Source organism: Micrasema longulum, unplaced genomic scaffold (genome assembly GCF_059751315.1).
Source record: "Micrasema longulum isolate JH-2025_06_02 unplaced genomic scaffold, ASM5975131v1 h1tg001341l, whole genome shotgun sequence".
NCBI classification, from domain to species: domain Eukaryota; kingdom Metazoa; phylum Arthropoda; class Insecta; order Trichoptera; family Brachycentridae; genus Micrasema; species Micrasema longulum.
In genome coordinates, this window is record NW_028278527.1 from 45,399 (window position 1) to 62,514 (window position 17,116).

At 32.1% G+C, this 17,116-nt stretch overlaps 1 protein-coding gene across 1 annotated transcript in view; it reads left to right on the forward strand.

Moving 5' to 3' along the window:
* LOC148275804 (uncharacterized) overlaps nucleotides 1-17,116 on the forward strand; it is an 82,114-nt gene that overhangs the window by 8,777 nt on the left and 56,221 nt on the right. Inside the window, exons 2-3 of the mRNA XM_088235172.1 lie at nucleotides 15,470-15,543; nucleotides 16,165-16,819. Of these exons, the coding sequence (XP_088091298.1) occupies nucleotides 15,470-15,543; nucleotides 16,165-16,819 (729 nt within the window). The remainder of the gene's footprint in view (nucleotides 1-15,469; nucleotides 15,544-16,164; nucleotides 16,820-17,116) is intronic.

Sequence of the window (17,116 nt, forward strand, 5' to 3'; positions counted from 1 at the left end):
GACATCAAATCTCCTAGATCATGTTCAATTAGTGATGGAATTTTATTGAATTATTTAGCGATTCAATATAGATACGATATTGAAATTAATATAACATAAGAAGCGAATTGTGGTCCCGTGGTTTAAATGATTTTTTAATTGAAAACGAAATTGTTTAGTGGCAAATTATTATTTTTAAAGACTAAGTCTGCGTTCGAAAGAAAATAATATTATTCATTCGAATCACTCCATATACATTTATATTTAATTCGCGTAGGTACGGTAAACTTGCTTAGACGCCCTTGAAAAACTTCTGTTGCACAACACCCACTCAAAGCATGATTTTTTTTTTTTTTTTAATAAGTGTAGCAATAATAGTTTTGCATTTCCTGGCTTGCCCTCTAAAATAATATTTTTATTAAAATTTTAATTACATCTCTGTATTAAATTTAAAAGTGATGAAATTGTTTAGGCGGAGGTACTAAATAAATCAACTTAAGATTTGTTTTTCCAACCCACACTATTCTATTTGCTATTTTTTTTCCTACAAAATTCATTCAGTATATTAAGGCGTTATCGTCATAATGACGTTATGTTGTAACGAATGACAATAGTATTGTACTCAATATGGTGTTTCTGTCAGTAGGCCAAATTTTCTTTTTCTAATGACGTCAACAGGGTTTTTTATATTACTGCTAAAAGAAAGTAAACGGCAGTTTTCTTAACGTGTAAATACATAAAAGTGTCCTGTGTTTGTCACATTACTTTTATACCAATGCACTTTTATGACATTATTGCGTTTTAAGCTGTCAAAAATACGAAGAATTTTGTTTTGGATACAACCATTTTAATATGCCATTAAAATGAAAAATTCTTCTCAAAAAAAATCCGCAAAGATAAAACTAAATGGCTAAAAGAACGCTTTTTATAAATGTGAATATTAAATTGCAAAATACGTTAATTTTCATCAGTGGTACAAATTTGAATAATTGTGTTTTTCGGTGCTAATAAATCGGCATTGAAGACTTCTTTCGTCTAGATGATAGTTATTTTAAACTGTTATTAACGGATTAGGGATTAGGGGTTTACGATTATGATATTTCACAATCTTCCTTGCCTTATTAGGTTATCTTAGTAAAGAGGACTCTAAAAAACCAATGTTATTTACCATGTGGTCAGTAAAGAATAAAACCCAACGAAACATTTATTTATTCATTATCTATATATGCCCAGAGGGCTTTTAAATGACAGGTAGGTATAACATTAAATGAAAAAGTAAAAAAGTTTAATAGAATAACAAGTAACATGTAGGTCACTTATCTAATTTATTTATTTATTTTATTTTATAAGGTTATTCAACAAAGATTCATATTAAAAAACATAAAATTGTAAGGTATTCATCTCATATTCATTTCAAAAAAACAAATGGTTGCTTACTTCTGCAGGGAAAAAGCGAGGGGGGCGCGGCCGCGCGGTTCAGACTTCCCCTTACCCCTTTCTCGTTTCTCCCCTGCAGAAGTAAGCAACCATTTGTTTTTTTCTATATTTTATTTTTTTAGATTTTAGTCGTTCTAGAAAAATATTTTAATGTGCCAATATGTCTTTTTGCTCATACTGATCATCGTGGTTTCGGATGTGACAGGGTTTAAAGAACACCTGTATATGTTCAATTATAGAATAACATTTCACGAAATTTGTTGTATTTTTAATATTTTTAAAATTTCAACAAATTTCAACTTCTTCTTCATTCTCTTTCCGCACCTAATGGTGCATTGGTACAGAAATCGCAGCGTATTTAGATCGATTTTCGTTATAGAATCTGAGAGTAGACCTAAAGAAAGCAGCTAAAGAAGAAGAAGAAAAAGTGGATCAGTTAAGAAAGTACTACACCGTTTTATGAAGAGGGATGGATAACTATCTGGTCCCGCACCTTTATTTGGATCCAGCTTACTTATCCCAATCGTCAAGTTGACATCAGTAAACGTATACAATGAAAGCATCCACCCTTTTCCCGAAACTGTTCATAAAGACTTGAGTCTTTCTTCAGTTTCGCATATCAATATCATTTTTTTAAAACTAATTAAGCGAAAATTTAATATTTCTTTACAATCAAACCGCGGAAAAAACAAAACAAAGAAACTTTAAAAGCTTTCATTGTACCCCTCACTGCAGTATTGTCAATTCGTTATCGATCAAATACACATGGTCAGCACAATCACTTTTTTCTAATTTCCCAGTAAGACAGTGAAAGAATACAGTGTTAGTTCCAAATTGAGACCGCGGCCGCACGCTCCAGAACCCGCCTCGGAAAGGAAGAAGAACGTAGTAACACAAACAAATCAAACAACGACACAAAACCCAAATACATATAGGAAACATTAGAATAATTTGCCCTTTACAACATGCACTAAGCAACAGAAAAAAAACAATACGTATCTTTACCAAATCACAGAGGAACATCAAATTATCAAAACACTACTGGCAAAATCCTAACACAGATACTAACATGATCCCTATCGAACTCAGGCGAAATTACTTCTCGTCATAATACTGAATTTCTCACAAAAACCATTATCCTAATACCAAAAGTAGAAACAATCCTATTCAAAGACCCTAATCGTCCTAACAATCTTTCAGCCCTTAGAGCAGACGAAACGGGTCCTAGAGCATAGTCGGCGCGTGGTTCTCTTGAGTTAGTCTACTATTTAGATTTGTAATTTACCACTTCCCTTCCATGGGACAAGAACAACACAGACGGACAAGAGTTCAGTTCAGACAACCGATGCTAGTACCCAACGTAAACGTAAAGTAACTAAAATGAATTACATTGGTACAGGTAATATCATGGAGCTCAGAATCAATCACTGAACTATATACATTACCAAAGTAGTCAGCAAACAAATCAACAACATCCTGAGACGTATCGGCCATTTTTCGGTCGTACAGTAGACTCGATTATCCGACCTAAACCGGCCGCGGCAAGGTCGGAAAGGCGAACAGGTCGGATAGCACGGAAAATGATAAAAACAACATTGAAAATGAGTTGTATAATTTTATTTGCACATCGAAAACTTTTCAAATATGTACATGTAACATAATTGAATGTAACGAACTAAAACATCAAAATGCACTTACGGCAAAGTAATAAGTCGCCTGGCGCGCTAATATAATGCGTGCAGTTGGATAGAGGAAAGGGGCATTGGTCCGGTAGGTCGGATAACCGAGACTCTACTGTAGTACATAGAAGATGGGATTCAAGACTCCTACTGTTGAGAGTGTTAGAAAATTTTAAAATATCTTTGGGGTTAGTTAAGGCTTCTTGTTCAAATTTTTGGACTTGTTTTGACAAAGTTGGCAATTCTGAGAATTCAATGTAATCAATAATGTCACGAGATCTTTTATTATAGTTTGCGTGGACAATCTTCTTGTGTCGTATAACTTTAATAAGTTGTTTACTGAAGCATTTAGGATAATCACTTATAACCTCAGAGTAATAATGCGTAACCTAGAGAGACGCCCTATCACTATGTTTTATAGAATGCAAGCGATGTTGGTTTGTTGGTTAGCAACCAATTGGTGGCCATTTTGTTTTATTTGACAACATAAACATAACAGTTCGATCGGATGCTTTTGTAGCCGTGCTTGGCTTTGTTTGTAAATAACTTGTATATTTACATTATAATAAATAAATGTCGACTATGGTGAATTGCAGTATGTTTGGTTGCAGCAGTAAGAGCGTCAAAGGTGTTAAAGGAGACAGTTTTCACAGGTAATTGATTCCGAATATGTTCCCATAATTTACATTGATTTTTGGCATTTATTGTCCCGACACGTGTATTATGTTGCTTAAAAACAATCCTTATATCAACATATTTACTGCAGATACTATTTTTTTCTCAATTTAGGAGATAACTTTGTGAATTAAAGTATGTTTATTGTTGATAATGACAGTTGATTATGGGCAATATGTCAAGGCCGCACTAGGCATCCATATAAAGTTTGAGTTTTTTTTTAGTAGAGTTCGAATTAAATTTTGCTCGAAAAAAGCAACGATTACCTTGAAATCACATCTAAAATGACGTGTCCAAATTTCAGGCAGCTACGACTCGCCATTTCGGAGATGTGACGGACAAACAAACAAACTCAACACAGGACTTTGGTTTAATGGAGTTGGGATTTATGTCTCAATAAATATAACATAAATAGATTGTGAATAAAATGAATAAAAAAGTAAACACAAACATGTATTTTCAGTTTTATAAAATAAATATAGGCGAATTATAGAAAAATAGATTGGAATAACCCTGCAATGATAAATATACAGGTACATATTTAGAAGTAATTACAATGCAAATTAATATCCATTTGGCAATTCTCGACATGAGTACGGCCCATTGTTTCGCTGCAAACTGTAGCTAACTTAATACCCAATAGTTATAAAATGGTTTTTCTACGTTTGGGCTCCTCTCTAGGTTACGTATTATTACTCTGAGCTTATAACACATTTTGTTTTAGGAACAAATGAATCAATGGCGGTGCCAAGAGTGATGTAAAATTGACATGTCACTGACTGACTTGAGCTTTGATTTATATAATCCCAGTCAATAATCGAAAGAAATGAATTTATTGCAGAATAATAAGCTTTGGAAAACAATTATGTGGTATATGAAATTTTATACTTTGATGTAGTTAAGGTATTAAATTGAATGTACAAAGGTGGGTAGTAGTAAACTATTATGTATGAGCATTACCGTGTTTCACATAAACACCATCAGAATTTGAGAACACAAGATCTCAAAGTCGATAAATACTATTATGATCGAAATTAGATTAGATTGACGAAAATTAAAAAAAAAATGACAAAAAAAAATGACAATAACAAATCATAGTGAAACGAGCATTTACTTTAGAGTACCTAATAACAGAACTGTCTTTTTCAGAGACATTTTACAGTATTGGGCACCAGGTTTTTTAACATGTTGGACCCTGACATAAAGATGTCTGTCAGATTCAATGCATTTAAAAAAAAAAAACTATTTATTTTCCGTAAACTGTTTCTTCGGTTAAAAGTTTTGATTGAGTCAATTTTCAAATATTTCTTTATTTTTTAATTTACATCTGTTGTTTGGATTTTTTGTTATTATCAGTATTTGTTTATTAGTGTTTTAAAATGATTATTGGTACATTTTGTAATTTACATTTGTTTTGTTTTTTTGATCAATACTATTGATATTTATTTGAATCTTTTAAGCATCATTTAATGAAAAAAACACATGTAACAAAAAAGTTCCCTCTTTTTACAAAGGGAAATTCCTTTATAGTTTATTTATTTATTTGACACTTTATATACATATACAATATATATACATATAAGGGCAGGCATATTGCCTTAAGGCAATTTCTTCCTACCTACCCAAACCGTTCAGTTTGATAAAATTATAAATACATGGACATATTGAATCTTACAATTTTATACAAAAATTAAAAGCAAAGAATAACAAAAATAAATATAAATAAAAAAAATTACACTATACTATGAAGAGAGGAGAGGGGATGGGAAGGAAAGAAGAAGGATAAAGGAACAATTGAAATATTTAGATAGTGACATTTCAATCTTGACTTAAATGTAAATAAAGAAGGGGCGTCTCTAACATTAGTGGGTAGATTATTCCACAATCGAGCGGCTACTACTGTGAAAAAGGAGGCAAGAAAATTAGAGCGATGACAGGATATTAAAAGGGTTCTCTCGTTACTAAAACTTAGAGATAGTCCGTGTTGTGAAAGATGGGCTCTCTCAGATAAACAGGCGAAGAGGTATTATTTAAAATATTGTGAAGAAGTGATAGAATGTGAATGTTTCTTCTATGCCTGATACTGAGCCAGTTGTTGCGTGCGATACTCGATTATGTGGTCAAATTTGCGAAGATTAAAGATATAACGAATACAAATATTCTGCAATCGTTCTAACTTATCAAGCAATTCAGAGCTAGCATCTGGATAACATACATCAGCGTAGTCAAGGAGCGGAAGAAGTAAGCTCTGGACTAATGTTTGCTTAACATTAATTGGCAAGAAATTCTTACTAAGTACGACTTAAGACGACTTCATTATGTCACTGCCATGTATTGACATATTAATACATAGGCGCGCAAGATAGAGTAAAATATTAAAAAAAGTAGTGACACGAAAACGTACCTATGGTTACTGAGTTTGTTTATTTATACCAGGGCTGCATTCAACGATTATGTATGAGCTATTAAACATTGGAGAACACTCATTTTTGGTATGTGAATAATGTTTGTATGATATTTTAATGTTAACAATTAACATTCGTTTTTGGTGGATCCCAATAAGATTTATTCTTTAAATTCCTTATAATTTCGACCCATTTATTTTCCACTGGATTTTGGGGAATGCAAAAAAAAAAAATTAACTCGAAATTATTATATTTTTAAAACGTATTCCTATCAGTGCAGCCCTGTAAGTTAGAAGAGCTTCGCAATTGCGCCGCTAGGGGTAGTTTGACGTTTACAAAAAAAAAATCTGAATTGTTTTAAGCTTTGTTAATCACGCGTGAGCAAATATTGACCAAGGAAAATTCTTTTAACAACGTTTATACGAAAGATTTTTTCACGCTTTCATGACACAAGCAGGTATTTTGGTTTCGATTCTAAACGTCAAGCCTGGCAACGGCCGAAAAATGACTAAATAAGCGTTAGACATGACTGAGCTTTTGGGCATGAGTTAAGTGTCATCATTTTTGAGGGCTCAGGGCGTGTCCATATGTATTAACATGTCATGTCAATGCCGCCATGAATTGGTGTTAATAAGAAGTGGATTCAGGTAAAAATTACTAATAGAACCAGAAAACATTTATATTTTCCACTGAATTCCACGGTGAAATATTTCCGATTCCTAAAATCATTACGCTAACCAAAATCCATGAAAGTAAATTCAATTTTTTTATTGCGCCATCTGTCTTCTCTGACAGTAAAACACGTGCATACAAAATACCGATGGCGTAACGTCTTAGGACTTCGAATATTTCTGGAATTTTATGGTTTATCCAAAGGCAATGATATATTTGCGTCTTAAAAGCTGTAAAAATATTTAGAAAATAACGTTTGAGTTTACAGATTTACGTCATTAAACACTAATCTTAGATTTAACATGGCTTTTCATTTCAATAACTCAATTCAAGTTTTCCGTACCTGTCTGTCGTTTTCTCTGCCTAGGCGGGTAAAAAATACAGCTTTAACATGATCAAAATACGCGGCATTTCAATTTCATTTGTTATCATAAATATTATTTTAACATCTTTATGTCTTATATTGATTGAATTGTTGCTTTATATGATTAAATTTAAGGTAATACATCTCCGAACCTGATGTACGGGAGCGAAGTATGGACTTGGAAAAAACAGGGATGAAAGTAGGCTGAATGCTGTCGAAATGCGATATCTCAGGCAAATGTGTGGAAAAACTATCTACGATTGATGCATAAATGTAGAGATCCGTACATTTTGTAAGGCTGAGATAAGCATGTAGAGCGAATGGACAGCGAAAGAACGGCTAAGAAAATTTTTGCAATGCGAATGTTGATGGATGCAGAAATAGAGGAAAACCGAAAAAGACATGGCAATAAATATTAAAAAATAAGATGGACGTCAAAAGTCGGAATAATCGGCGCGCGTGCGTGAGAAGATGTATGAATGTAGAAGCGAGATCTGTATGAAAAGTTTGTTCCTCCCTTGATATATTTGATTCAAAACTTTCTCATTTAAAAATATAAATTAAAACTACTTTTATTAAATATGTATCACTATCGCGTCATAATCATGTCTCAATGAGAAACTTCAGCCCTACCGTAAATTGGATAGAAAAAATGTTTTCTTGGGCGCGGTAAAAATTTGAGGATTAAATTTTACTTCAAATTTTCTTTAAAATGTACGAAAAAAATGATAAAAAATATTTTAATATGAACGCACTATTTCGTTTGACGTCACTGGTTCATATGAACCAACCAATGATGAGCTGTGAAGGATATCCGGTTGGCTTACCGTAAACGAACCAATGGGAAGAACTAACATATAACAACCTCTGACGTCACACGTGGAGTTATTTCAGAAATACAAAACATTAAAAAATCAAAGCGCTGATAATACGATATGCAAAACAAAAAAATAATTTTTGGCATACTTTTTTAAAAATTGCACAAAATATTTTTTTTTTAAATGGCACTACACTTCCTCATTCTTTATTGGCATTTTAAGGGTAATCTTCTCAACAAAATCCCTCCTTTTTCCTATTTTATCTTAATCTTTTCTTATTTTTTTCATCCCTCCTAACGCTTTGGGAACGAAATCATTATTGATTAAACTCTCTCTGTGATATTTAAAAAAAAAAACTATTTACTCGTACATATTTTTAATCTGTTCATTAGTATGTCTTTAAAAAGTATAATATAGCCGTGAAAAACTTTAATTTGACTCATAGATTATAATATATTATAATATAAATTGTCTATAAATTTTCTGTTGTTTTTCCAAATAAATAAATTGAAAAAAGAAAAAAAAGATAGATTAAAAGCGTGATGGTTTGTTTGTTTGTTTAATACATCTTATTTTATAGCAAGCTTTATTATGTAGGTATTCTCTTTTTTTCGCTGTATATATAAAACAGATGATCGAAATACGCTGCTTATAGTACCTATGCAGTGCCCTATGTATCACTGAGTGTGAAAAAGGAATCATGATGTACTTACAGAAATAATAAAGACGAAAAATATTTATTTTGATAAATCCAATTTTTTATTTGAGAGATACAGGTCCAATCGCTGGTCTCCATATTGAGAAAGCTGTCATGTATATCATTGGTTGGTTCATATGGACCAGTGACGTCGTTCAAAGTAGTGTAATTTTATTGAAATATTTTTTATTATTTTTATGGTACATTTTCAAGAATCTTTGCCTTACAATTTGATGCTCTAATTTTTACCGCGCGCAAGAAAACGTTTTTTGTATCCAGTTTCCCTTAGGGCTGAAGTTCCTCATAAGAAAATATCCATTTACCGCACACAAGTATACAAAAAAGTAAATAAATGAATAAGAAAAATATGTTTTTGTTCTTAATAATGAAACCATTGAGTTTTTCAAACAACTTTCCCAAATATGCTGACCCAGTGTAACAATTTTAGAAGAATAAACTATTTGACCTTAGAAAATTAGAAAATGGTAACTTAAGCAGATGTGTGATGGTTCATTAACTGTTCAGTATTTAATTTATAACGGTATTATCGTAATGAAATACCAACCAACTTATTCTGAAAGCAATGGAATAGGTATTATTTTATAATTAAAATAAAAAAAGCTATTTATCACTTATTATTAATTTAAATACCGACTGCATACGAAGCTATACAAGCTCCCTTATCAAGGTATAATAATAAGGAAATGAACATTATCAAAATTTATACTTTTAACAGTGTCTACTTAACACTAAATCTATTATATATGGAGGTAATAAGTCAAGGCCACAAGCCAAGGGAGTATATGTTACAGAAAATGGCAGTTTTCAAAAAGAACTGGAAGTGCGGTTAGGAGTAGCAGGCGCCACTTTCATCGGTATGAAGGCTGTCTGGAGATCAGATACCTACTCAGTGAAAACCAAATGCCACCTATATAACGCCTGCATGACAACTATTCTCCTCTACAGATGCGATCCGTGGCACCTCGTTAGGGTTCAAAACAGCAAAATTCTAAATATTGAGAATAGGTGTCTTATAAGAATCTTGGGTGTGCGGTGGTTTGACTTTGTGAGGAATGAAGTAATAAGAGAACGGACGCAGCCGTTTATTCAAATGATTAAGAAACAAGTGAGTTTTAGGATTCTTCCGAAACATTTTTATTTATAAAACTTTTTGTACATAATGTTATTTGTACATTGGCGGGCTTATTGCCAAATGGCAATTTCTTCCAACCAACCAATAAAATACAAGTTTTATTTTTATAATTCAAGTTACATAACATATTCAATTGGAAAAAAAAGATTAAAAAGCTGAAAGTGGCTAAATTATTACTGTTAAACAACAAAACTAATTAATCTACTCATTTCTCCCTAACACCACGCATGCGAAGGTGCGGGAAAAGCAAGTATATATTTATAATCGTAACTAACATAGGTTAGGTAACATAATTCTAAGCAAGAATAAAATAAATATGTGTACCAATTATATAAAGATAAACACTTTGATAGGAAGGAAATGATTTTAAATATACCTATTATAAAGTAATTAAAGAGCTATAGGCGGCGGTAGAGTCACAAATGCGTATTTCATTGTTTTCCTCGTGACAGGTTTTCCGGCATGGCGCCAGACATTAATAGATACCTAACCTCAAACTTAAAATGCATTATAGCGTTGAATCGTCCCATTTTCCGGACCGCCTTCTCGGGTCGGGGCCGGGCATGGGCCATAAGGCATCAGACAGTTTGTCTGCCCGAAGATCGCTTCTATTATGAACGCCATATGCCATATCTATTGGAAAGGCGGGCATTTGTGAGAGCGCCGCCATCTTGGTTTGTTTATTTTCGAGCGACACAGAAATAGCGCGCTATTTTCAGCGCCAACTGGCGGCAGCCGAGAGCACTACGCGCGTATAACTGATAATATCGCACACCCGATAAAATATAGTCATAATTTCAATTATTTTATTTCCTTTTTATTTTATTTTGTTTTTTAGGAAATATAACAGCGTTACAAAATATGTAAAACGTAATATAAAAGTGCAGGGTGTAAAATTTAGTTTGTGGTTTATGTAAAAATAGGATTAAATAAATTTAACCTCAAGGTATAAGTAAAAAAAGATTTAAAGTTACTTACAATTTAGGTTTATTGAACACATGAAAATGCAGTGGTTTTACAAATAAAATAAAGACTACTATGTAGTAGATCTGAATGCTGGTGAAGGAAGACAAGGGCGAGTGATGTGTTGCACGCCCATATATAAGTCCATTGGGCACTGCGCGCATAGACAACAATACATCCTCGTCGTTTACTCTCTGGTTTCCACAAAAGCATTGAATAAAGTCAATTAAGCGTTCCACGAGTATATGACACATTAGCATTGCTTTAATGGGTGAAAAAAAAACAAGAACCAAGGGCCTTACTCATAAACTCGGCGTAAAGTTACGCCTAAGTATAGTGGTATAATTCAGATGGGAATACCATCTTTATTCTACCACTATAATAAGGATGGTATTCACATCCAAATTATACCACAATACCATATTGAAACATTATGCCAAGTTTATGAGTAAGGCTCCTAATGAAAAATAAAAGGTTTTAAATTTACGCGATTATTTAGATTTCAGGCTCTACTCGAAAATTTGTTTTTTTTTGGGTTATGACTCTATTTGATCAAATGTGCGATATGTACATGCTAACTCATTTGAAAACGTAAATTTGGGTATGTCCAAATATAAAGATAGACAATAATACTGCCCTCATAAGCAAAAAGGCAGGTTTTCGACAAAAATCACAAAATGAATTAAATTAGGTGATGTTTTATTGTCGGCCTCGTGGTGTAATGAGAGGTCTCGGGTTCGATTCCCGACATGGTTGATATGAAATATTAAATCAAAAGGGTGTTTCCGCACTAGAATATTTCATCGTCCCTGGACTGGTACTTGAAGCGTGAGACTGATCATCTTACCGTCATGTAACATAAATGATCAAGATACGCTGCGAATGGTGTACCAATGCAGTGCCCTATGCACCATTAGGTGCGGAAAGGTAATAACGATAGTTAATGTTTAATAAGAATTATCGAACCGTTCGATTGATATAATGCAAAAAGCAGTAAAAAAATATTTCAGTACCAAAAACGGCATAGTGTTTTTTTAAGCAATAAACACAGTGTATGTATGACACATACAGGTTTAGTGCTAAGAAACAATAATTGTCAATTATTGACGTACCGTTTTTACTTATGATTACTAACAATATTTTGAGTTTGTCCAAATTTTTGTAGACAAGGACTGGATTCAACTCCCTGGGGAGCTGTTTATATTCAAATATAGGCAGAATGGTGAATGTTACACAGTGTGTAAAGTGGCCACTTAAACCAGCCATTGACAGGTCATAAGCCCTGTAGATGCCTAGACTTCCATATTACCTTCTCTTAAATGTTCTTCATCTCTGTTGTAATATATTAATATAAACAGCTCCCCAGGGAGTTGAATCCAGTCCTTGTCGACAAAAATTTGGACAAACTCAAAATATTGTTGATAAATTACTCTGTCCATGAAGAAGTATAAAAATTAAAAAAATAATATTTTCAGGCGTTGCCTAGTATGTAGGTGAAATAATTCATTCGATGAATCTCACCCGCATAAATAAAGGTTTCAGCTCTTTTACTTCACAAACATCAACAGATGAAAGAATTGAAGGAATATGGATGTTCAAATATAGGCAGAATGGTGAATGTTACACAGTGTGTAAAGTGGCCACTTAAACCAGCCATTGACAGGTCATAAGCCCTGTAGATGCCTAGACTTCTATATTACCTTCTCTTAAATGTTCTTCATCTCTGTTGTAATATATTAATTATGATTACTAATTTATTGTTGTTTTTTTTTTTATTTGCTTTAAGTTGATAAATACTAAAAAGCTTTATATCTCAAAATATTACTTTTGCAAATAGCTGCGTTTTTGCTTATGAGGGCAGAATACTGATAGGGTGACCAGCAATGTACACAAATGGGCTCATATCGACGTTGGACAGGACAAAAAAACCAAGCGACAGCGACGTGTAGTAACTTTACAAAATAGGTAATTATTATTATTGTTTTCATTAATAAAAAAATCGCATACGTACGTATTATTTTGGCTTGGTTCCTACATAATTTAAACAAAAATTTTAAATAAGAAATTCTTTATTAAATTTTTTAATTGGATCTTCTGTAAAGTGATTTTTTAAAGTTAAAGAACTGAAACCTTAATCGATGTGTGCGAAGTTCATCTCTTCACCCGACTAAATTCAGTGTGTTAATTTTAATGCTTTGAACATTAGTAATATATATGTGTATTGTTTAAGAAATATTAGAGAAAAGGTAAAAAACAGACTCCTATTTAGAAAAAAGGCAAAGTCACAAAATCAGATTTTATATAAGGCATTAAAAAAATATTATGAAATGGGAAAAGACATTTATAAAAAAAAAAAAAATTCAAATAGAAAGTAAAGAAATATGTGATACACAACGTATAAATTAAACATATATTATGTACAATATTTTGAGTTTGTCCAAATTTTTGTAGACAAGGAATGGATTCAACTCCCCGGGGAGCTGTTTATATTAACATATTACAACAGAGATGAAGAACATTTCAGAGAAGTAATATAGAAGTCTAGGCATCTACGGGGCTTATGACCTGTCATTGGCTAGTTTAAGTAGCCACTTTACACACTGTGTAACATTCACCATTCTGCCTATATTTGAACATCCATATTCCTTCAATTCTTTCATCTGTTGATGTTTGTGAAGTAAAAGAGCTGAAACCTTTATTTATGCGGGTGAGATTCATCGAATGAATTATTTCACCTACATACTAGGCAACGCCTGAAAATATTATTTTTTTAATTTTTATACTTCTTCATGGACAGAGTAATTTATCAACAATATTTTGAGTTTGTCCAAATTTTTGTCGACAAGGACTGGATTCATATTATTGCATTATTTCACCCACATACTAGGCTACGCCTAAGGAAAAGTAGATTCATTATTTTTCCGACCGCTGGAAACCTGCGGATCCCTCATTTCAAAAAAGAATAGATCTTTACTGCCACGAAGCATCTTTTTTGCACTACAGCAGAATTTCTTAAAGTTTAGCAGCAACAAGACACTCTTATTAAAATATTGATTATTTATTCAGAAATTAAAACAATTCAAATCAAATATGACTGAACAAAATTCTCGATGGCTCGGATGATTTTGAGTTCGTAATTTTTTTTATTTATTTGGAAGTTCAACAAGAATACATAAAAAACATACATTTTTCAAGTAAGCATTACTAACGTTCTTTATATATATTCTCAATTATAGAACTCCACCATCTTTCATAAATTATATAAAAAAAGTGTGTAAAATCAATTTAAGTAATAATAAAGATTGAGTTTATTGAAAGATAAGAATAAAGATTGAATTAAAGAAATAAAATTGAGTTAAACATAAGAAACTATATTTTTTTTTTTTAAAGAAAAGTAAAGAGAAATTAAAAACATATAAGATATAACAAAATAGACTAAAATTAATTTACATACACAAAAATAAGGATTAGTCATTTGTTTTTTTAAAATTTTTTTTTTTTTAAATTGAATCGGCATTCACTTCGTAACACTTCATTATAAATTATTATGAAAATAAAACTTTGTTATCAGTGTTACACAATTTTATTCTTTTACAAGAACACAACTATTAGTACAACACTAACTAGTTTTATATCACCCGTCGATGGGAGGAGTGCTCTCCCGAAACTATAGTTGTGTTCTTGTAAAAGAATAAAATTGTGTAACACTGATAACAAAGTTTTATTTTCATAATAATTTATTAGTCATTTGATTTAAGATACATAGTAATCTTTTTTTTATAATCATTTGCTCTATCATGATAAATGTCAATGTTAACTTTTTTTCCATTTTGTGTCTTAACATACTTGCAAGAGGGTTAAAATGTGCCATATTGTTTAAATTGCAAATCTTTTTGATGTCAAGCACTTGGTGAATTGAATTCTTACATGGCATCGAGCCAGTTTCTGCAATTCGACCTTGTTTTAGCATAATGAAAAAATCCCACTTAACTTAAATAAGTTGTCAAAATGGGAGTAAAACAATGATAGCTTGTTTAGACACATAAACTCGTCCCGATGTCTTTAAACCTTTGAATTTTCGTTTCAAATCATAGTCGCTGATTATATCAAATTGATTTTAATAATCAATTGCGCCTACTTTATCTGTCACGGGAAATGTATAACAAACGTAGGAATCGTCCTTACTAGTTTTGGGAAAATATTGCAAAAGAACTGTTCTTGTATGGAATTACTCCAATTTTTTGCGAAACACCTATTTAGACTCCAAACACAGATTTTCCGTGACTGTAGTATCTAGAAAGTTTGAAGAGTTGTCAATATGCGTTGTTAGTCACTTTCTATTGTGCGTATTACATAATATTCATTCTAAAAAATATTCTTATAAAAGAAAGTGAGACAGTTAATTGTTGCAAAAGCGAAAAATTGCACCACGCTAATTAAAAAAAACAAGATTTTAGTACTTATTTTATTTCAACAATAAAAAATAAAAAAACGTTAACAAGAATTTTTTTAACGGAAAAAATTCCAATAACTTATTAGGCTAACGTTATAATGAACAAACTGAATAATAATAAATAAAGTATCAAAATATTATGAATAAAATGAAAATTTTAACCCTTTCTTTCAGATGAAAGTGCTAGAAGGAGTCGTTCTCTGGATAGTTCCGTAACATTAGACCCGATGTCCTCACAAGCTCAAAATGTACGTATTTTTTATTATAATTTAAAGACTCGATTTATATTTTATTAGAATTCGGGCAGTTTTAACGTAACAAATAAATGTGATTTTTAAATTTCCAAAATTTTAATCAAATGTTACGCCTGCATTTTAAAAAAAAAAGACGCCATCTCGTATTCATCAATACTGTAAAATATATTTGCCAAAGTAAAATAGCATATTAAGGATTTTATCCGTCAAGTTTTACTTAGTACAGTATTTATAAGTTTAAATATGCAGTTTAACAAAATAAACACCAAATCAATCAATTTGTACAGTAATTATTATTATCATTATGATTATTTTAATATTATGATTGTGTATGAATATACGTAAGTATGATAAATTTCCAAATAATTAATGATGATACTACCATGTAAATAAATAAGCTTAAAGTTATTTTTTCAATTAAAATAAGATCATCGAATTTGAAAAAAAAATCACCAGAATCATATAGGACATCACAGGCTAAGTATATTAATGACAAAAAAAAAACATTCAACTAACGTTGAAAAAACTTCTCGTCTAACCTATATATTTAATGTAACCTTCATATCTGTATGTGAATCATAATGTTATATTATCAAAGTCTTCCTTGATTAACAGGATGATGAAATATCAAGTCCGTCATGCAGCAAATTACATAAAACGCCTTGGGGAAAAATGAAGGATATAATACAAACAAGAAAGGAATCTGTAAAAAAGAAACAGAATAGAAACAGTATAAAATCAAACTCTGATGGAAAAACTAGCGAGAATCATTCTCTGTCAGACGGAGGCTGTATCTCTCATTCCGAATCAGCTGAAATCTTACACGATTTCGGCGCGAAACCCCCGAAAAGGAAGACATCTAGTCAAGAGAAGTCAGAAAGTTCCCCTCACCAAGAGTCTGAAGTAATGAAGAGAACAACACCAACCCTAACTGTAACAATGCCATCATCGGAAGAGCTGACCAAGGCGAGCAAATCAGCTGAAATCAAAAGCAAAACTGATCTCGTAAAATGTACGAGCCAGTCTTATGTAGGAACACAAAACCAACACTTAGCGCTGAGGAAACAGAAGAGCCTCGACATGGTGAAAAAGCCAGGTCCTAAATCACAGTGCAGTGGGATACAAGACTCGAGTGATGCAGATACCGGATCACCTGTTGCACAAAGGAGGGACTCAAAGTGGAAGAAGGTGAAAAAGGCATTCCTGACGTCTGCTTCCATGTCAACTCCGTCCAGTCCTTCGAGGCATTCAGCATTCTTCGCGGACTGTGGTAAGAAATATTTTCCAGTAACATATATTGACCCGATTGTTTGTGAGGTAATTGAAATATATGTGCTAGTGTAAAAGCGTTGCGTTGGTGTTAGTTTAAAGGCTGTCAGTAGCTTCACACATTTAAAATAGTTTCCTATTTTCTGATTAAAAATACTTTGGAAATTGTATCTCATATGAGCGGGTATTCGTTATTAGAGTAGCTATATCAGGTATAATGTTCCCTAAGAAACAGGGAACCAGAATCCTAACCGGTGTGTAACTTTAAGTGTTAGATATTAATTTATTGTTTTGCGAC